The 22,590-nt window shown below is 34.1% G+C and overlaps 2 protein-coding genes across 10 annotated transcripts in view; one reads left to right on the top strand and one right to left on the bottom strand.

Moving 5' to 3' along the window:
• Positions 1 to 6,724: 6,724 nt before the first annotated feature.
• LOC109619202 (heat shock 70 kDa protein 12A) lies at positions 6,725 to 21,156 on the bottom strand. 8 transcript variants are annotated; one of them, XM_034444847.2, is made up of 9 exons: positions 21,060 to 21,156; positions 19,569 to 19,612; positions 17,452 to 17,670; positions 12,538 to 12,591; positions 11,822 to 11,860; positions 10,116 to 10,415; positions 9,695 to 9,916; positions 9,267 to 9,426; positions 6,725 to 8,940 (listed from the first exon to the last, which is right to left on the bottom strand). In XM_034444847.2, the coding sequence occupies exons 2-9, from the start codon at positions 19,587 to 19,589 to the stop codon at positions 7,883 to 7,885; spliced, it is 2,073 nt and encodes a 690-aa protein (XP_034300738.2). In that variant the 5' UTR covers positions 19,590 to 19,612; positions 21,060 to 21,156; the 3' UTR covers positions 6,725 to 7,882. The 8 variants fall into 8 exon arrangements, with proteins under 8 accessions (XP_034300738.2, XP_034300742.2, XP_034300737.2 ...); XM_034444851.2 differs by having other exon boundaries at positions 11,822 to 11,857; XM_034444846.2 differs by lacking the exon at positions 21,060 to 21,156 and adding an exon at positions 20,829 to 20,944.
• Positions 21,127 to 22,590, top strand: part of LOC105331872 (DNA-binding protein SMUBP-2) — a 15,500-nt gene continuing 14,036 nt past the window's right edge. For both annotated transcript variants that reach the window (XM_066074994.1, XM_066074993.1), the window contains exons 1-2: positions 21,127 to 21,267; positions 22,162 to 22,325. In XM_066074994.1, coding sequence (XP_065931066.1) covers positions 21,191 to 21,267; positions 22,162 to 22,325 — 241 coding nt within the window. In that variant the 5' untranslated portion in view covers positions 21,127 to 21,190. The remainder of the gene's footprint in view (positions 21,268 to 22,161; positions 22,326 to 22,590) is intronic.

Below are 22,590 nucleotides of genomic sequence, written 5' to 3'. Positions count from 1 at the left end.
TCAGTTTTGAATATTTTAACAAACGATAAGAAAAAAAAAATTCTAAAGTTTTGGTGGTATCGAACCCACAACCTAAAAATCCTAGCTCTATAATGTTACCTCATGGCTGGTGCTCTAACCACTGAGCCAATTCAGTCACAACAAAATTCTTTGTTAAATTCTAAATGCAACTTCAACCACGAATTGACGGACTTGTAGTATTTCTCTAAAACGTTCAATTTTTGGGATACAAAATGACATTTTTAAAGCATAGTGGGTCATCTCTCCACGTTTTTGTTGATTGAAATCGGTTTGATTTCCTTTAAACCTCATTTAGACTATGACAAAAATATGGAGCCCAGACCCACTCTATAAAAGAAAAGGCATTAAAATCCTAAAAATCACACTATTTGGAGGTTTTGACTCGCATACGTCAGTTTAGATCAACCTTTTCTAAATATTTAACATATTTAAAGGTTATAAATCGATGTTGTGGTAAATATACATTGTTTTCAATAACTGAGAAAGAAATTATGAGATTTGTTCATATTTTGATTTTATAGTATCTTATCTATCCTCATATGGGCAGTTTACACGTTTTATTCACCCATCTTCTTTAGAATTAATTTTGCAGTTTTTTCAGAGTCTATCTGTTAAACTTTATATAAGTCTCCTTTTTTGAGCAAATTTGTTTTAAATGCAATGACCTCAATCTGAATGTAATATGATTACCGTCTTTTGCATGAAAAACAAATGCATTTCGATATATCCTGTCCTCTTTTTTCTTTAACTTCTAGTATCCAGTGAAGCATGATAAGTAGTAAAGGTAATCTTGACCGAATAATTGGCCAGAAGCAAGGGTAAAAGATACTTCCAGATCATACCAAACGCAACAGGAAATTATTTAGACACTTTTAGAATTATCATATTTTGGTTTGTCCATCATATAACACTCCAGGCTGTGCAGATATTTTGAATCCCATTCACTAGAATCTGGATTACCTGGATTCCATGAATGTTAAAGAAAGTAAAATGTAACTGTCGGATTGATTCTCCACCACTCTCAAAACAGTTCCACTATGTAATGCATAAACATATTGGTTTTTAAGTAATGATTAGATATTCACTTTTCCACTGCTTATGCATCAAATAGTTAGTCCAAACTTAGCCATAATTTTCTAAAAAACACATATCGCACAGACACAATTGTGGCTAATATAACATAATCTTTAAAGCAATTTGAAGAATCAACTGTGAGCCAGTAAAGTTTTGGACATTTGAGATAATGAAATTTTCTAAATCAATGAGTTACATTATATTTTGGACACAGTCTACCGATATCAAATTTTACCTTAAAAAACCTATAAATTAAGGTAAAAAAATTGCAGTATGATTTAATAACACGACCAGAGGAGTCCATGTATGGAACGCCATAGCTGCCTTAAGGTCAATTTCATATTATATGAATTGGTATATCTTTTAAATGCAATAGTAATGTTATTATATGCAGTGGTAACATCATTATATGCAGTGCTAACATCATTATATTCTGTAATTTAGCCATTATATTCAGGGGTAAAATCTTTATATAAAGTGGTAACATCATTACGTTATGTCGTAAGATCATTATGTGCAGTGGTATATTCATTATATGCTATGAAAAAATCTTTATATGATATAATAAACTCATTTCATACAGAGCTAAACTCATGTACTATTGTTCAATCGTTATGTAATATGGTACACTCTTCATGTGCAGTTGCAAAATCCTTTTATGCAGTTCAACTTCTTGACATTAGGTGATAAGTTCATTACCGTATATGCAGTACTAACATCATGTTATGGTGTATTAAAACCATTATGTATGGTGGTAAAACCTTTAAGAATTGTGGTGAAAGCTTTACATGCAATTGTAAATCCTTTATATGATGTGACAATTTTATAATATGCCGTTGTTGAGTCATTATATTATGAGGTCAGTTCTTTACATGATGTGATCATTTCATTATATGGAGTGGTAACTTCTTTATATGCAGTCGTAACTCTTTATGATGAGGTTGTAAACTGGTTCTCGCTGAAAAGTTTTAATGGGGAAGAGGTCCAGTTTTATTTTGAAAAAGATGCCGCGTTCATTGAGAGAGAGAGAGAGAGAGAGAATTTTTTCTGTTCTTGATAAATCGATGTGTAATAAATAGAATGAATTTTTAGTAGAGTACGCGTTTAATTTTAAAAGTAAATTAAATTTCAAAGAATTATTTTACTTTGTAGAAATTTAATACCCCCTCTGCTTCTAGATCCGCGCATATAGTTAGGTAGATCACTTTATGTATCTTGATATTAACATAGAACAATTTGATTTCTACTTGTTACCGTGTTTTAAATAGACATGTAATTCTTCGGAGCTTAATTAATAAATCTAATTCTGTCTCTTCAAAAACGTTTAAATTGAGTTACTTTGCTATTGATTGTTATTCAAAATAATTTTAATAGCATCCATATAAATCGTGGCGCTTGGAACAAACCTATCCGTACATCGCTGATTCATACATTATTGCACGGCTTGCTTTTAACGATGCCGAACAATATGTACATGCATATATTTTGAAAACGACATATTTTACCAAAAAAAAAAATACACTAACTTCATCGATTAATGCGTTACTTTGTTTCAAAATCCCTCGTTCAGCAGCAAATGTTTACAATTCGTGTCTACATGTATAATGAGAACAAAGTCGGTAACGTTGAAAAAAATCAGCACACATGTAAAATATTACAATGACAAGCGTTTTGAAACTTATTTATCCCGACATTAGTTATTTTCAAAACCATCGGAATAGGAGTTTTACCTTTCCGTGTGATCAAAAATTAATTTTAAAAATACCAAGCAGTTATACTCTGTCCCAAGATATTTTGGATTCACGTTTGGACGATTTTTAATAAAAATACACTTACCTGTGAAAGAAGTGCAATTGAAATAGCTGAAAGGGATATTTTCCAAGATAATTTCATTGACACATTATCATCTTTCACTCGGAAAAATTCACAGGAACGAAAACAGATTCCTTACGGAGATTTATAATGGGGAATGTTTACATCTTTTCTCCATTCGGAATACACTCGGAATACATCGCGCAATATTTCAACGTTATCATCCGGGCTTGCTGCAATGCAAAATCTCCGTAGACATCACATTTTTTAGCAGTGTATTGAAACCTGATAAGCTAACAGGGGCGTTTTGACTGAGAAATCTTGGAAATTTTTCATACTTTTGAATGAACATCGTTTGGATCCTGAGGTATTTATAAATATCAGACAATTAAGCCAAACGTGAATTCAAAATATCTTGGGACAGAGTATAGTCTCGGTGATTATTCGGCCATCCTTCGTAACCACTCGGCTATACTAGACAATATGAAATTTGCGAAGATTTAAAACACCGTTTTTTAACTTCGGAGGTTTTTTTTCTTTAAAAATATGCCTCTTTGAAACAAAAATCGGATATGCCATGAAACCACTCACATTTTTCAGTGTAACCATTTCACAATTTGTTTCATGCATGGGGATCTTGAACGGGGGTGGGTGTGGGTGGAAAAATTCAAATTCCTTAAATTCCATGAAATTACCAAAAATTTGCCTCGGACCCACCCCCCTCCCACCCCTTCGGCAAACTTCAGTATTCATCACACCCCCCCCCCCTGAAAAAAAAATCTGGATCCGCGTATAAAATGGTCTTATAAAAATGATATGAAGATATAGATCTGCAACAGCTGTTTGGAAAATAGCACAGAAAATGCAACACTTTTTTGTAGGATTTAAAATACAAAAATACATGCCCGGTGAGCTTTAATTTTATACAGTGGATGAAACAACCATAAAAAAGAGGTTAAGACCAACCAATTTCTTTATTATTTCTTTAAAACGAATTTTCATATATGTCTATGAATGAAAATCTGTCTATTCCTTATGTGTTGGAGGCATGGATCAGCGAAGAGTAGCACCTACCTGGTACATTGAAACAAAGGTCTTTCAACTTTTAAAACGCTTGCTTCTTTTTTTTGTAATTTCTTTTACTCTTAAATTAAAAGCATACTCTACTAATAATACATTCGATTTTTCACACAAAATGGGTTCAATGATTGATATTATGATGATATCGATGTTAAAGGACAGATAAACTCTCTCTCTCTCTCTCTCTCTCTCTCTCTCTCTCTCTCTCTCTCTCTCTCTTCAAAACAAACGACAAGTTGACCAGGAAATGTGCATTGTCACACTGAACGCGGCATCTTTTTCAAAATAAAACTGGACCTCTTCCCCATTAAAACTTTTCAGCGAGAACCAGTTTACAACCTCATCATATTAAAGAGTTACGACTACATATAAAGAAGTTACCACTCCATATAATGAAATGATCCCAAAATGTAAAGAACTGACCTCATAATATAATGACTCAACAACGGCATATTATAAAATTGTCACATCATACAAAGGATTTACAATTGCATGTAAAGCTTTCACCACAATACATAAAGGTTTTACCACCATACATAATGGTTTTAATACACCATAACATGATGTTAGTACTGCATATAATGAACTTATCACCTAATGTCAAGAAGTTGAACTGCATAAAAGGATTTTGCAATTGCACATGAAGAGTGTACCATATAACATAACGATTGAACAATAGTACATTATGAGTTTAGCTCTGTATGAAATGAGTTTATCATATCAAATAAAGATTTATTCATTGCATATAATGAATATACCACTGCACATAATGATCTTACGACATAACGTAATGATGTTACCACTTTATATAAAGATTTTACCCCTGAATATAATGGCGAAATTACAGTATATAATGATGTTAGCACTGCATATAATGATGTTAGCACTGCATATAATGATATTACTATTGCATATAAATGAAATACCAATTTATATAATATGAAATTGACCTTAAGGCAGCTATGGTGTTCCATATCCATGGCTTCAACTTCTAGCTCAGTTCTGCCAAAACCGATCCTGGCCAAGATCTTCTCCTTGGTTTTCCTGCCATATAAATCCAAAACCATATAACTAATACAAGTACACCCAGGATCGTCCACAAATCTGGGAATCTTCTCTGTAGACGCATAGAAATCTAGCAATGCAATTCCCTGACCTTTTAAAGCAAAGTACTCTTTTGCCTCCTGGAACTCTCCAAATTTAACAACTTGGTCCAACTCTATATGTTTGTCAAACACATCATCACACCAATGGAGGCCTTTTCTGGTTTTCTCGGGGAGTTTCCTATTCTCAGGATCTCCCTCTTTCCAAATTCATCGCTTGGCTATGTCATAGGTATATTTACAAACCCTGGAAGCAATGATCTCTGGCTCAAATCCATAGATAACAGCTCCTTTTAATACAGAGAGGCTGGGGTCAGTTGGTATCACAATCTTTTTCTCTGGAAAGGTAGTCTGCAGTGTCTCTTTGATCAAAGCAGATTCAGCATACCCTCCTACAGCGAGAAAAGTGGTGACCTCGGACATACTTGGTGTGTCCAAAATCTCCTTAATTATTCTAACCACATTATCAACTGATGATTTAAAAAAACTTCCAAAAAGTTTTTTAGAAATCATCATCTTGTCTCGCTTTATTTGCACATCATCTGCAAATGCTGTGTCTTGTACATATATACGTATTTCACTTGAGTAGAAAAATCTGGTGAGTAAGAAAAGATAATGTGCTCACCTTACTGATTGTTTATCGAAGCTAAGGTTATATCAACACCTAACCAGAAAGCTGCTACAGTTGTAAAGGTGATTATGAAAGACAGCCTCTATTCCGCACAAAGGTCATTATGATATTTCGAAAGCGGTATTGTGAAATTATGTCTTTATATAATATGTACATCAACAGGACTATTTAACCATATCATGCAATGGTAAAGAAAAGTGTGGGCAATACAACTGGGCATTACATGAAAGATTGAAGACCCTATTTTCTGTGGAAAAACGATTATCCGAGTAATTAACCGAGATGGCATACATCAACCATGCAACAAGTGATGAAAACTGTAAGAGTGTATGGTTGGATTAAAGAACACGAGAAGAAAGAACAAGATATGAACAATATAGCAGCAGAGAATATCGAGGAAGTGCAAAAATCAAGAGAGATTGTTGCTGGCGCTCGCGAAGATTCGATCCATATAAGATCTATATTCGTGTTGTGAAATCCTTTACTGGACCGAAGCAGGACTGAACACCATATAAAGTTGTTGAAAACAGGACAGCAATATGTGTGTTATGTGTTTCATTAATCCAGAGACAGAAAAACAGTAACCAGAACAAAAAGATTGAATACTGGCGAGAAAGTGTGCGATTCCAAACCTGTCGATGCTGTGGACATCAATGATCAAAACGAGGAAAGCAGACCAAGTTCAGGACACAACAGTAACTCGAATCTGGACGATGCCAGAAAGTCTGTTGGGAACATTTAAGAAATAAAATAGGAAATTCAAAGTGATGTGTGATTTTAGTGAAATAAGTCTATTTAAAGAAAAGTGCGATTTATAAGTCACAAGTAAAAAATTGTTAAAAAGTGAATAATTCCAAAGATCCATAGGGATGCAACGGGGGGAAAAGCATGGAAACAAAGTTATCTTGTAACAATATGCATTACCGACTGCATTAAAACACTTTAATCGCAAGAAATTGAAAAAAAAAATTCTAACAGGGATGTAGAAACACAAACACTTGGAAGATATTATATTTTTATTAGTTTCAGCATACAATTTACAATATTTTATATATTATGGTTTCATGTAGACAAGTTTTTCACCACTATAGACATACGTCACGTGGAGTGACGCTACTATGCAAAGGTGTGGTTCCCCCTTGAAAATTGGCAACTTAAAATTACAGATAACCTTTAGGCTTATATGGTATGATCACACTTGAAAAGTAAATAAGGCAAATTGGATGGCCTTACCAAGTGAACTCCTTGGCCAGAAGGCTGATAGGGACCTGTACCAAACAAATTTCAAATTTATATTAACTACTCCACTGAATAAGCACAATTAAGACATTCCGATAGACTAGATGGCTACAGTGAAATAGCAGCATAATGCAAATATATATATAAATACACACACACACACACACACACACACACATATATATATAAAAAAGAAAATGAACAGTTCCAAAGTTTCTATTCACTATGCGCGCGCACACACACACACACACACACACATAGCAGAAACAATATTAATAAAGCTCAATATACAAATTCAGGATTATTTCTGCAGCATTTATAGGTAGTAATTGTTAAAAGATTATCTCGACATCTCGAAGCATGCTTTGAGAAGACATCCAAAAATATCTGGACCGAAAAATTGGCAGACAGCAAAGGTGAAAGGTTTTGAGACCATAACTATGCGACAGGAAATATTTTAGGAATTGAATTCTTATTTCTTGAATTTTGTCCATCCTATAACACACCAGGCTTTGCAGACAATTCAATCCCATTCACTTGAATCTGTCACAATTGTAATCTGACAAGAAAAATCAGCCAAGTTCGTTGAATGTAACATAAGATATGCTTCTCAAGGACTCAAGGACTGCTTCTCAACAACTCTCAAAAAGTATCCACTGTGTTATGTACGAACATTTTTGTGTTCAAATAATGACTTATAGATATTCACTGTTTCACAGTTCACACATTAAAAAGTCGTCTAAAAATAGAGCATCCATGTCACCAATTGAATCTGAATTTTGTAAAATAAAAGTAGCATGTGGATGATTACAATTTGAAGGTTCAACAGTGAGTTAGTAAAGTACTGTACATTTAAGTGAGCAACATTATACTTTTGGCACATTCGACCAATGTCTAATTACTTTACATAAAAAGCTATTAATTAAGGTAAAAAATTGCAATTTGATCTAAAAACATGACCAGTGGGGTCCATGGCTTCAACTTCTAGCTCAGTTCCCCCAACACCGATCCTAACCAAGATCTTCTTCTTTGTTTTCCCTCCAGATAAATCCAATACCAAATTTCCAACACAAGTACACCCAGGATCGTCCACGAATCTGGGATTCTTTTCTGTAGAAGCATAAAAATCTAGCAGCGCCTTAACCTGACCTTCCACAGCAAAGTACTCTTTCGCCTCCTGGAACTCTCCAAGTTTAACAACTTGTCCCACCTCTACATGTTTGTCAAACACACCATCACACCAATGGAGGCCTTTTCTGGTTTTCTCGGGGAGTTTTTTACTCTCAGGATCTCCCTCTTTCCAAATGCCTTGCTTGGCTATTCCATAGGTATATTTACAAACCCTGGAAGCAATGATCTCTGGCTCAAATCCATAGATGACAGCTCCTTTTAATACAGAGAGGCTGGGGTCAGTTGGTATCACAATCTTTTTCTCTGGAAAGGTAGTCTGCAGTGTCTCTTTGATCAAAGCAGATTCAGCATACCCTCCTACAGCGAGAAAAGTGGTGACCTCGGACATACTTGGTGTGTCCAAAATCTCCTTAATTATTCTAACCACATTATCAACTGATGATTTAAAAAAACTTCCAAAAAGTTTTTTAGAAATCATCATCTTGTCTCGCTTTATTTGCACATCATCTGCAAATGCTGTGTCTTGTAAACATTCCTCAATCTGGCATTCAGTCTCCTCTTTATATGCATCCAACAAAGTGACAGGAAGCCTTAAAGTGATGTTGTTCTTGTCCATTTTAGGACTATACGTGCACTTTTTCATCTCAATATCATTCATCAAATCGAGGTAGTCTCCTGGGTTTTCTTCTTTGAGCCTCATTAAAACTGGAGCACCAAACAGTCGTTTGAAGAAGGACATGATTTCATCATTTACACAAGTTCCTCCATAATAGCCTCCACTAGCTTGGTGAAGCTCTCTTAGTCCTGCATCAGCCATCACTTCATGGGCTGTGATATCTATGGTGCCCCCTATAAAGACACATTAGAAAAATAATTTAAATATTTATACTTACCTGACACTTGGCATGAAATGCTGGGATTAATGAATGAGACACTTGAAGTCGGATAAAAGTACATTTATGTTTGACATACAATCAATACAGCTATCAGATTTTCAAAAGTTTACGATATTTGGTCATGACATGCATTTTCAATATTTTTATGAAAAATTAAGGTTACCATGAATTGCAGATCACTGGCCAGTTGCAAGACCAAATATCCTAACCATGTGTTTTCTTAAATATCTTTTGCTTAAATAAGGCAATAAGGTTTGTAAATGCAATAATGGAACAGACCTCCGAGATCAAGCACCAAGTACTTGGCACCCTCTGGGAGAGATGCGATTTGTTTGGCTCCATCTTTCTGTGTGTTGATTTCCACTGGAATTTTGCGACAGTACAAAGATGCTGCTTCTGGCTCCAGGGCCAATGAAAGCTGAGAGTCCTTGAGTCCAGCCTGAAATCAAAGTTTTTTATACAATGACATTCAGAATTGAATCGGATTGAAAAATTAGCTTTTAAAAATACATGGAATTTCACAGGAAGAAAATCAAGCCACAATCAAAAGTGATGCTGCTCAGCTCTGATAAAAAATTCAGCAAAGATTTTGAATTATGGCCATTAAATTTTACCAAATTGTCAATATATCTATATTATGCCATATTTATACCAACTATTTACAACTACATTCTTGTAAATTAGAATAGCAGTATCTTAATACTAACTTTTTCAGCTGCCCTCCTCATGAACTGTTTTGCCTTCAGATCCCAAATAGCTGGTACAGTGATGACCCAGTATACATCATCATAGGTAAAATCCTCCAAATTCCTGGTATTTAATCTCTTTTGCAAACTCTCTCTAAAGAATTGGATAACAGCTGCAAAGACGTCAACAGCAGGTAGCTCTTTGTCTGTGATGTCCTTTAACTTTGTTGACTCTGACAGATCCTTGTTGGAAAATAAACAGTAATCAATTACACGTTAATCATTTATGTAGAAATATGTCAAACATGAATATATTCCAGGTACAACATCTTTGAAACCCACGGGATTTCTATCCATTCCACTGGATTCAACCCATGAAGTTCCTATGATTATGTGAAACTTCTAATCATTATAATGGATTGATTTTTTAAAAGGCACTTACGGGATTACTGAACAGCTTCATTTTGAATTGTCTGAAAAGATAATGTTTCTTTTGCTCTGCAGGTTCCAAGTCCACAAACTCATGCTCTGCATCGTAACCAAAGCTCAGACAGTCCTTGCCAATGGGATTTATCAACACAGTCGTGGGTGCTTTGTTGGTAATAGCGGTTCCACTATTCCAGGTGTGAACACTTATTTTATTAGGGTCTCTTTTGTAATCTGCATAAATACATAAGGCAAATCCTGATCCAAAAGTACCAAAGTCTATGGCTGCTACCACCAATCGCTGATGTCTCTTTCCCTGAAAACAGTTTTGATTTCATTTATTGATAAGGTTTGATGTAAGGGTACATGATCTATATGCTGATAATTTCCACAGAGGTATATATATGTGAATCCTGTTGAGATAAAACATACTTTCATGATATATAAAAGGATTTATTAACAGTTTTGGATGCTCGCAAGTAGAAATTATGTTCACTGCCTAATTTAATACTGCTTCTTCTGCATTTACATGGGTGATCCAGAAAAAAAAAATAATGAATAGCATCCATATTTTATTATACGAGGGTTGTTCGGAAATTATTGAGACAACTCGAATACTTTCTTTTCTAAGTGACGCTTTTTGGTGAAAATTGGCATAGACACTGAAGAAACGCCAACAAATAATATAACAAAGTAATATTAAAAGAATATTTAATATTTTGTTTACGACGGTAAATAAACAAGTCGGTGGTCGGGGTACAGCCATGAACTCGGAGATTTAACAACTTAAATGTCTACTTTATAAGTGTCCGTAGAATTACAATTAATTATAAAAGAAATCAAATTTAATATGTTCATTTTGCTGTTCTTTGCGACTAACTTTTGATTAAATTTCAGTTTAAGTGTTCGAGTTGAAATACGGATATAGTACACAAATATTTACCAAACAATAGAAATATGACAACGACTTTACATTGAATTTTGACGTCAAGGCGGCGCATTGAAAACCGTCAAACTGGTGGAAATCTCAGAAGAAGACCTTTTAAGGTCACGCAATTGCTTTAAACACTAAACGATTACAAGACAAGGTATAGAGCTTCACCTCATCATATTTTTTTTGCTGATTGTTTAACTAGAATTAGGCCAAAGGGATTAATTATCAAGTACTTTAATTTAGACACACTAACTGTTTTCAACGGTTTTAAAATATAAAAACAAATGACTGCAGGAGACATGCACAGTAATTAGACTTTTGGGTAAAAATAACTCGATTATTTCCCCCCCCCCCCCCCCCCCCCCAAAAATAACTCGATTATTTCCCCCCCCCCCCCCCCCCCCCCAAAAAAGAATGAGAGTAAATGTAAATGATGACATCTTGAAATGAAAACAAAAGATGAGAAATAAAGAATAATTCCGTTTGTTTGTAAGGTATTTAAAACACGGGAGCAATAAGAAGCGTTAAAATGACGTTGCGAAAAGTTTGCGGTTGCGCCGGGTCGCTGAACGAAGGCACGTTGGTCAGCTTACCAGGAATGATCTATTCATGCCATGGACAAGAAACTTTTCACATTGATAAACGCTATCCTGATTTACGTTTTGGTGAAATTTCAAGAGTTTATCTTTTTTACTAAAAGAATAAGAGAAAATGTCTCAATAATTTCCGAACAACCCTAATACAGTGTATGTAAACTTTTGACTTAAATTAGATGTATCATTCCTTACCAATTCAGTGACATTAGCAACATCTTTATTCCATTCCTGCTGAATAAATCAAACGATTACATATATATTATTTATCAGATTAATTTTCACAATCAAAACAATACTCGCAACTTGTTTACTTTTAACTTTTATAACAAACTTTAACTGTACTAGCTGGGATGTATTTTCATTGTTATTGAAAAAAAAAATTAACCCTTTCTGTTCAGTCCCATAATGGCTTGCAAGAACCCCACTACTGGACAAATGCATTTGTCCAGTAGTGGGGTTCTTGCAAGCCATTATGGGACTGAATTTTACCAAAAGATTTTTCATTTGTGAAAGAAAATTTATCTTTGCCGAATTGACCATAGGAAAATTACTTAAGATTTTCCTGAAGTTTTCTTTCACAAATGAAAAATCTTTTGGTAAAATTCAAAACACCATGAGCTTAATAGCATAATACATAAAAAGAGCAGAAACTATCTTAAACACCCCAGCAAAATATTTTGTCAGGATGCCATTCTGTCCAACATGGTAATTTTCACAAGTATAGAATTTTCCCAGTTAGCAGTTTAGGAGGCTAACAGTTTTTATAAATATTCAAAGTCAAAGGTCAAACCTACTGTGTATCATTGAAATTGTAGTAAAAGACCAAAATTCATGAATCTGACTAAAGATACCCTGTAAATATAATTGTAAAATATGAAATACATGTAAAATATATCATATTTATTTACTTTGACAGGATTGGAAGATCTAGCTTGTGTGGCAGAAAATTTCTCTGTTTTATCCTACAAATAAACAATATATTAATATCCTTTTTCAGCTCTGAATACATTTTTAAAAATCAATAATCCATATACACTTAATAAACACCAACAGTTTTACTTGACAAGTATGCCTAAACTGTTCCAGAATATGAGTTTTGTTTATCATTTCGCCATAATTAAGGGTTGATGAGTTCAAATAGAAGGATATGGAATTAGCAGCAGTTAGCACAGTCACATGAGGTTAAAAATCTTTATTCTTTATAAATAAATGAAATAATTCCCTGTACTATTATAATAATAACAGTAATTATTATGGTACAGGGATAATCTCATCATAAAAAGAAATATTTTTAACATCAGGCACCTGTGACAGTTTGGTACTTTCTTTCAAAATCTGCGGAAACATGAGTGAATAAACTTCAGTTAGCATTTTGAGAGTATTGGATAATCAGTACATCTCCTCTAACTGCAACCCAACTTTATTCAAGGGAGATTGTTTGGTTTATATGCTAAATAGGTTTTGAGTAAACTAGGAAAAACATACATGTATTTGTTAATCAATTTTCATAAAAAAAGATTCTGGGATATTATGCAAAACATAATTTTACCAAGGGAGTAAGTTCTTAGTTCTTGCATGTGTATAATGAAACTGAATTTATAGGCTCTTGCAAACCTCCTCATCTATCTCCTTTTACTTACATATCCTTTTTTTTTTAAAACATGATGAAAACTGCATGTTAATATATGAAATGCAGAAAAGAGGTGGGGTTTTTCAAAATGCCTTTACAATAATCATTTAATGTGTAATAACACAACTACTAGTACCCAAAAGTAATTATAGAAAGTATTTATTGAATGCAATTTGATTTTCATTATCTCACTACAACACATTCCACATTCGTTTCAGTAATAACAGCTCCATTGAACGTGATTATTGCAATGCATTATAAGATCTACTGTTACATTAGAAAAGTATGTGCACAGATAATGAATGATAATAAAACAATAATAATTTCTCAAACTTTTATCAATTTGATGAATACCAGTAATTGATTTCAAGGATCCTCGCAACAAAAATAAAGTAAGACATGCAGTCACAGGAAGTTTATGGCCCTCAAAATAATGGATATCATAGGCACAACATCCATCGATCACTTAACAACCACTCAAAGACTTTTACTCTCTCTCTCTCTCTCTCTCTCTCTCTCTCTTAGCTATAACCTACAATGTAAGTTTCATATTTATTCCTTGAAAAGCAAATATGTTACACATTGCAGGAAATGGGAGTCTTCAAAACAAGAAAAAATACATGTACTAAAATTATGGGTACAAAATAGTGCATATGTATACAATGAAATATTATAAATCAAAATGTATCCTATTTGAAGCTTAGGGAGTATTGAAATTGTAAATTTTTTTGCCATTATAATAAAGAAAATTGTTACTATATACAAAATCAGCATTATTTGTTTTTTCAATTATGGTAGAATAGTATATGTTGTATACATAAATTAAGTGCCTTTCAAGTCAATTATACTAATTTCTAAAGAATTAAGAATTCTCGGGGGGGGGGGGGGGGGGGGGGGGGGGGTAATTTGCAAAGTTGTAAAATAATTGTCATTGTGTATGACAGTTTAGATAACACTATGTGATTTACATACATGTATGGTACAGAGGGCTCACACAATATATTGAAAGGAGTCATTCCTTTTTGATGGTCTAGGGCTCTTAAAATATAAACTATAACAATGAAGCCAGTAAAATAACTTTCATCAACTGAGTTCAATTATTCAGTCACTTAAAATAGTCCTAAGTTCTGGGTTTTTTTTTAATCAAGTATGGATCTTATATAAAATTGCTTCCTAACTGTAAGCATACCTTACCTGCATTGTTAAAGTTGAGACTGTCACTGACAATGGCTAAATGCATTTATCCAGATGTATATCTATAGATACATGTCCCTATGTTTTTATCCTTTCCCCACTACAATGGTTGATGTAGTTGCACTTAAGGTCAGACGACAAGTTCCTCAGTTTTATATATAACTTTTTCCAGGAATTTATTCTTGATTTACTACTTCTTTGACAAGCATTCTCGCAAAAAATTAGAGTACCTTATAAGGCATTTGTGCAAGATACTAGAGTATGCAATTTCCTATATAATTTTATTAAAAATACACTTGAATTACTGATATAAAATTTTTGGGCATATATATATATTGATGCTGTTGAGTCAGACTTTGAGAAGCTCCTGACCAACTAAAAAGTTGTCCCTGATAATCTAACGAAAGAAGAAATATCAGCTTTACAAAGGTTGAAAGTCCTAGACAAACAATCGTATTTAGCTGAAACCAACAGACAACTGACAGATGATCTTTTCTACAAGAAACTGGACTCTGATCCAACCAAAGAGTTTTCAGCTCTCATCACTGACACCCTGGACAAAATGTATGAAAATGAAGAAATTGGTGTTAATGTTTATGAAACGCTTTGCCCAGGCAACTGTAGACTGGGTTAATTTTATCTGCTTCCAAAATTTCACATGGAAGGAATGCCTGGGCACCCTATAGTGAGTGCCATCAGCCATCCCACGGAGGAAATATCTGAATTTATAGATTTACATCTCCGTCCACATATAGAGGATTTGCCATCATACCTCAAGGACACTACAAATTACCTGAATAAAACACCTTCCTCTGGCCTGCCAGACCATACTCTTCATGCTACAATGGACGTCACGTCCTTGTACATGAATATTCCTCACGATGAAGGTATCGTGGCCTGCAGGGAGGTATGGGACAGTAGAACGATTCAGCAGCCGTCAACCGAATCTCTACTCAAGCTCCTTGAACATGTTCTCAAACTGAACGATTTCATGTTTAATGGCGAACATTACATACAAATCAGTGGCACAGCTATGGGCACCAAAATGTATATTTGGATACCACATCAACCCTGGAAGATGGTGAAATAAAATTCAGTCTCCATACGAAACCCACAGATTCTCACCTTTAACTCAAGCCATTGAGTTAACACCCCATACTTTTAGAGGAATTCCTAAAGGATTAACAACCCGAATTAGATGGATCTGTTCTTCTGATGAAATCTTTGAAGAACAGAGCAGAATATTAAAATCCCATCTGTGTAATCAAGGCTATAATTAAAGCCCACATAGTGCAAACTGCAATTGATGAGATTGTTACCAAAGACAGGAATACCCTTTTGCAATACAAATAGAAAAAAGACAAAAGCAGAGTTCCACTTGTCACTATTATATACCTATCATCCCGCCCTTAAGAACCTCAACAGCATCCTTAGAAGTTATCTGCCCATTCTTTACACTAACGAAAGAATGGCAGATCTTTTCAAGGATCAGCCAATGGCTGCGTTTAAATGCCCGAGGAACTTAAAGGACATGAAAGTGAGGGCAAGATTAGACAACTCACTGCCAAATGCTTGTTTTAAAACATGTTCCAATGCCAGATGCCTTTTGTGCAAACATAGCGCCAACGCGGACAGTTTTAAAAGCCCCATCACGGGTTGCACCTACAAGATATTTGGCAACACGTCTTGCCGCACAGACAACTGCATCTATCTCATCAGTTGCAAAGTTTGCTCTAAGCAAGATGTTGGTGAAACTGGTGACCCCCGCAGAAGGATCAATAACCACCGTTCTACCATAAAGACCAAAAAATCAAGGAGCCCGACAGGTTTTAATACGAGTGGTCACAAATGGGAAGACATGACAGTATTGGTTATTGACCATAGTCCTCATTGGACGCGGAGAGGAAAAGCAAAGAAAAGTTCTGGATGCACAGACTCAAATCATTCAGACCTGATGGCATGAACAAGCAAATGGACTTCACTAAAATGAACGTCTCATCGCCTTACATCACCTAAACCCATATAGTAATTTTATCAAATATGTCAACTGCGCCTCTTTCAGTTATTAGTCTCCTTTACTACCTTTGATTTGTTAATAACTATTTTTTATAATTTCTTTATTTTTAATTTTCCATTTATTTTTTTTCCTATTTAATCAAACTCTTACCCATTATAAACTTAATTGAAAAATTCGGGTCTAAATCATAAGTGCCATACGAGTTAACAACAGGGGTTCAAATTTTCATTTCTTAACTCGGACGTCAATTTTAAAAAGTCATATATTTTATTATTTAATTTTTAAATTGTAATCATTTTTTTAAAGATGATAATAAATAATCATAATTTTATTTGGTATATTATTAGGTTGTTGAAAATTTGAAAAATAATTATCATTTTTCAAGGACCATAATATACAACAATTAACAATAGTTCACACTGCACTACACATCAAAGAGTTAAGACTGCATACAACCCAACATTTGGGGGTGCAGAACAGTGAAGACCAGGGGGTAGGAATTTTAAAGCAACAGTTTCACGATTCTCCAGATACTTAATCACATGGTAAATTTTTATTGCTATTCTATATTCAACATTTTACATTAAAATAAGATATGCTGTAGAATAATTTTAATTTGTGAAGGCCAGTTTTCATGGATTATGGGTTTTTTGCTCTTCATGGGGATCTGATTTTGTGGATGTGTCAGTTTTGAAGTTTCATTAAAAAAAAGACAACTTTTCTAGATTTGTTTTCGTTAAAGATGCAAATTCATGGCGGAGGGCTACCAATGAATACCTCAAAAATTGAGCCACCACGAATTCTAATGATTCCACATTATTTTTTAACCATTAAGATATATTTATGAACCAACTAACAGCATACAATCTAAATTTTACTACAGTTTTGTACCAAATTGCTTTAATAAAGATGGAATCATTCTGTTATTCCATATATAATCACTCTATAAGAGTACATAGGATACTACACAGAGCGACATACCTTCACTCGCTGGGTTGAATCGGATTCATCCCGTTGGGTATGTCTACTTTCCCCTGTCTCTCCAGTCTTTGGCCTCTCTTTGGATCCTGCTCCTGACCTCTCTTTTTTTCGGTGGGATCTTTCTTTTTTGTGATCAGCAGATTTTTTTCTTCCTGAATCAGACTCCTCTTTGGTTTCCTTTGTCTTTGAACCCTCCGCTGTTGATGCCTCCTCCTCCTTCTGAACAACAAGAGTAAAAAGTTCTCATTCAAGAGCCTGTTTACTCAGAAGTTTTTGTCCCTGTTTAATTTTCATTGCACTCACCCTGATAGACAGTAATGAATTAATTTTCAATGGGGCATTCTGAAAACTGCATGTTAATACTTCTCTTTTGAACCACTACTGTCATGGCTTATTCAAATTGGGAGAAATCTATTACAACCATGATTGGGGAAAATAGCATGATGCAAAATTAATATTTACTACGTACAATAGATCTGCTTTATTTCAGCAATTTTCAATATACCCGATAAATTAAACTTTAGCCAAGAATGACAGCTCAGGTACAATTAAAACAGCTATAGGTCTTGGCAATTCAGAAAGACATAAATCTGCAAAACTATATGTCAAGGAATATAGCAAAAGTTGGAAAAAACATCTGGTAATTTATAGAAATTGTGGTTGCTTTGTGTCCATCCTCACAATGTCAGGGGTCTCGAGTCCACTAATCCACTGAGTCCCAAGGCCACGAGCGGACTCAGGACCCCTGATGCTGTGAGGATATATTGTGTCAATACCTTTGAAGATCAATAAAAAGACTAATTTTTTTAGTGATAATTTATCAAAATCCAATTCAAATATCACTGCAAACATACTGATGGTTTATTCTACTTTAATTATTTAGCTATTCCCTTAGTTAATAACTAAGTTATTCCCTCAATAAAGTAAAATAAGTCATTCTTGGGGAGCTTTACAAACACATAATTTGAAAAGAATAAAATGGCCGGGTTTTGACAAAAAATCTTTTTAAAAATAATTAACTGCCAACTCATATTTGACCTATCAAATTACTAAAGCTTCAGTACTTGTATAATAAAGAAATATATATCGGTTTCTATCCAGCATGACTTTTCCAATTGTGTCACATTCAATTTCTGCAGTGAGTATAACCATACTAACTAAAGCTTCAGTACTTGTATAATAAAGAAATATATATCGGTTTCTATCCAGCATGACTTTTCCAATTGTGTCACATTCAATTTCTGCAGTGAGTATAACCATGTGAATACCGGCCTCCTGACCACAAACTTTCCAATGGTCAAATCTACTTATCACTGATTGGTTGCTGGGACAGGGTTACCTCTTTTTCAATACTATACTGTTGTATACATGTACATGTATACTTTACACTATATTCATGAACATAAAAAACTCATCGATCTTTCTACCAGTAATTGTAACAAATGAAAACAATAGTCTTCAAATATTTTAGTTGCACATGTATCAACAACCTTCCGTTAATATGAAAAATGTGTACTCATGCAGTCAGTCAAATTCATACATATATACATGACATATATCATTGTAATTGTGTTTGTGCCGATAAAATATTTGTGTTTGTATTTGTATATATCAGCTTCTGATGAAAAAAATATCTCTCTCTTTTACATTCTCTCATTTGTTGAATTGAATACAAATAGTTATTATGATCTATAAGTGGGTATATAACCCTGATGATGGTGAGGAAAGTTTCAAAATACTTCCTACATGCATTACAATATTACAATATGACATAAATGGAATTACAAACTGTAGTAGCATCTTAAAATTACTGTCAGAGATGTTTCTGTATAATATGAAACCCTGTCATCTTAAACTACCCAGTATATAAACTAAATGGCAGTATACAACATGCATGACAATGGCATGTTCAAATAAAATGCACAATATTGTTGTTCATTCAGTACATACATATGTCTACTGATAACTCTGCCTAATCAACCAATCAGTGACTCGTTGATTTGGTCAAGTAAAGGTTATATCTGCTGTCAAATTGAATATGACGCAATTAGAAAAGTCACACCAAAAAGAAATTGAAAATAAACATTGACAAACACAATACATGTACATGTACTTACCTTAGACTCTGCGTTTCCCATTTCAGTATACCATGATCACCAATCTGTCGAGTTAAAAAAAAAAAATGAACAAATTTTTATCATCAGAGATTTAATTCTGTGATTTTAATACCAGTGATGACTTCAGTTCGTTGGAATTAATTTTTTGCAACCAAGTCTATTTCAGCAATTTATTATCATAAATAATTATGCAAAATATTTCATATTTTGCCAAGTAACATATGTAGGATATGTTATTTAGGTCGAAATTTCTTGAAGGTGACAGAGTTACATGTAGTGTAGCGTCAGAGTTTTTCTTTCTCCCTTCATGGAGTGAACTCAAAGTGAGTGAGATTACCGGTACTCCAACATTGAATGGTGAACAAGTATTTTAAAAAGTTTGAACATTTAAAAGGATAAAAAGTTAATTAACGAGTTAATGATGTAGTACATGTATATTAGACACTGATGGTCTGTATTTGTCTAAAGGCGAGTTCTTAATAGTGGGAATGGGATGTTGTCCAACCCATTATGGTTGCTGGTATAAAAGAGTGCTTGTAAATATCGATCTGTCCTGGTGCTGATCTGGCAGATGTTTATTATGTATTTGCCATGAAACCATGAGTTAATTCTGCTGTTGGTAAACTGAAGTACTAGTACATGAATATAGTTGGTGGACCTGAACTTTTACAATGGGATGGTATATCTTGTAGAACATAATGTAATTCCGGGCCCTCCTGTTGCACCATAATGGTCACACTTCCTGGATCCGTGGTTTGTTTCTTGGCACTGTGCCTAGCATTGGATCCATTGATATTGGTAGGAGTTCCATACAACCAAGACATACACAGCCAATTGTGCCTCACGTGAATTTCACGTGAAGTTTCATCCGATATTCATGTGAAATTCGTGTGAAGTGAAATTTACGTGAAATTGTTCATGTGAATTTCACTTGAAATAACTTCACGTGAAATTCATGTGAAAAATTTCACATGAAAATCGCGTGAGTGCTCTTTTCACACGAGTTTCACGTGAAAATTTCACCTTAATATGCCTTGTTGATGTAGACAAGTTAAAAAATTATCAGGTCCGAATTCCATAGAGGTTTATATAGAGCTTGGGTAGTCATGGTAGTGACGGAATTATGCGATGTACTGAGTATACGTGTTAAATTCACGAAATTCACGAAATTCACAAACATTAAGTACAAGTGTAATGGAAATAATTTGATTTTTAAATCAAATTAAGATTAATAAAAAATATTATAAAAAAAATGCGTACCCATTCTCGTGATTTGATAACTTCAGATAAGTGCGGAACTTTCCAACAGTTTTTAACTTTTTTTCTACTTTCGTTTTACATAATCGACAGAATTTATCTATATTAATATACTTTGAGCTACAAAGATTAATATTTAAAAAAATCGAATGTATCAAACCCCTTTAATGTAACTGTCACTCGGTGAAAGTACAATAAAATCGTGCTACCAAAATAAAAAGCTCTAGGGCCTACCTCTCATCGAAATATACGGATAACTCCAAATCAGGGAGGCAACTCTGTTCGGAGAATGTTACATACAACGGGGTTTTCCAGAGGATTTTCTATTGAGTCGCACAAGAGTAGACATGTGTTAAAATATCCAAATGAGTTTAGAAAAATTTGTAAACCAACACATTCAGCTTCTTGATAAGGAGCGAGAGGCTGAGATAGAAGAGACGAGGTATAGAAGAACGTGTTCTTAATTATGATCTACATAGTAAATTCGAATTTCCTCTATCTGTATTAATATGATTAACTCCTCGTGCACCCAGAATACAATATCAACACTGATCAACTGGCCTATTATCGGTTGAATGAGTATATATCTATCACACATTTATGTTTGATTCATTTATTTATTTGTTTGTAACAAGTTTCAGGTCAACTTTTTGGGGCAAAATTAATACTACTGTACTGTATTTATAAATTTAAAATACATGTATTTTATTGGCACAAACACTAAACAAAAAATGCTATTGGCAATTAATTAAGGACCCATTAAACATGTTAAAAGTCATCAAATATTGATTCATGATGACACACTAGACAAGGATTCAAACCAGGCCACCACGATGCTCAACCAACTGAGCCATCTGGTGCCTGCAATTGAAACAGTGTGAAAGTCATATTCCTTCCCCTAAAAAATGATCTTCGCCTTTAAAGATCAACATCACAGGTTTTTTGTCCTGCCAGTTCCAGGGAATAGTTATATGGCTCCAAATGTAATGCCCGCATTGAAGAAATATTAAGGAACCAAGCTGAGGTTTAAAACCCAACATTTATATGATAATGTATATTCTTTGTCAATGAAAAGTCCCTCTATTAATAAAGTACATGCACATATAGGGTACTAAACACATGCAGGCACCTGCATGATGATAAAAGTATTTGGTTTAATAAAAAATATATATCATTTGTAGTATTATAGCACAGGGGATAATTTTATTTTATACTAAAAGAAATATTTTTAATGTCACTCGGGCGCCTGTGGGTGTAAAGGCACAGTAAGCTATTGAATTTTCATATCAAAACTTAAATTGAATTATATCTAACTGCCCATTGTTTTATTTTAAAGACATGTCAATGAAACATTGCCACCAAAGGAGCTTCAAAGGAGAGGAGTTTGTTTGCTGAAGCTTCATATTAGATCCCGTCGAACTGGCTTTTATGGGAGAACAGTTGTCACGTTTGAACCAGGAGGAGCACTCCAAGAGTTACCTGCCCATAATATTACACCTGGTAGCTAATTTTTATGTATCAGTAGTTATGGTACCTATAAATTCGCTCTCTACAGTTAAAAGTTTTATTTTCATTATTTTTTTGTTTCGATACATATGAATCCCCCTGTGCCAGAACTATATAATTCACTATAGTGATGACAGACTTTTGTTTTGAAATGCTTGAAATGTAAGATTTTATGATATCATAAAATGTAAATGTATATGGGGATTTGCAAACGACATGAAAGACCCAACAGACTTCTTGAAATAATTAATGTTAAAAA

The sequence above is a fragment of the Magallana gigas genome, chromosome 2, assembly GCF_963853765.1.
Source record: "Magallana gigas chromosome 2, xbMagGiga1.1, whole genome shotgun sequence".
Classification (NCBI taxonomy): Eukaryota; Metazoa; Mollusca; class Bivalvia; order Ostreida; family Ostreidae; genus Magallana; species Magallana gigas.
The sequence above is the reverse complement of the archived record's forward strand: the minus strand, read 5'-3'. Positions and strand labels throughout refer to the sequence as shown.

Coding starts and splice junctions, on each gene's coding strand:
- LOC109619202 (XM_034444847.2), bottom strand. CDS start 19,589: ATGGGAAACGCAGAGTCTAAG. Junction 12,592..17,451: donor ATTCAACCCAGCGAGTGAAG/GTATGTCGCTCT, acceptor GTTTATTTGTAG/GATAAAACAGAGAAATTTTC. Junction 9,917..10,115: donor TGAAGCTGTTCAGTAATCCC/GTAAGTGCCTTT, acceptor TTTTCCAACAAG/GATCTGTCAGAGTCAACAAA.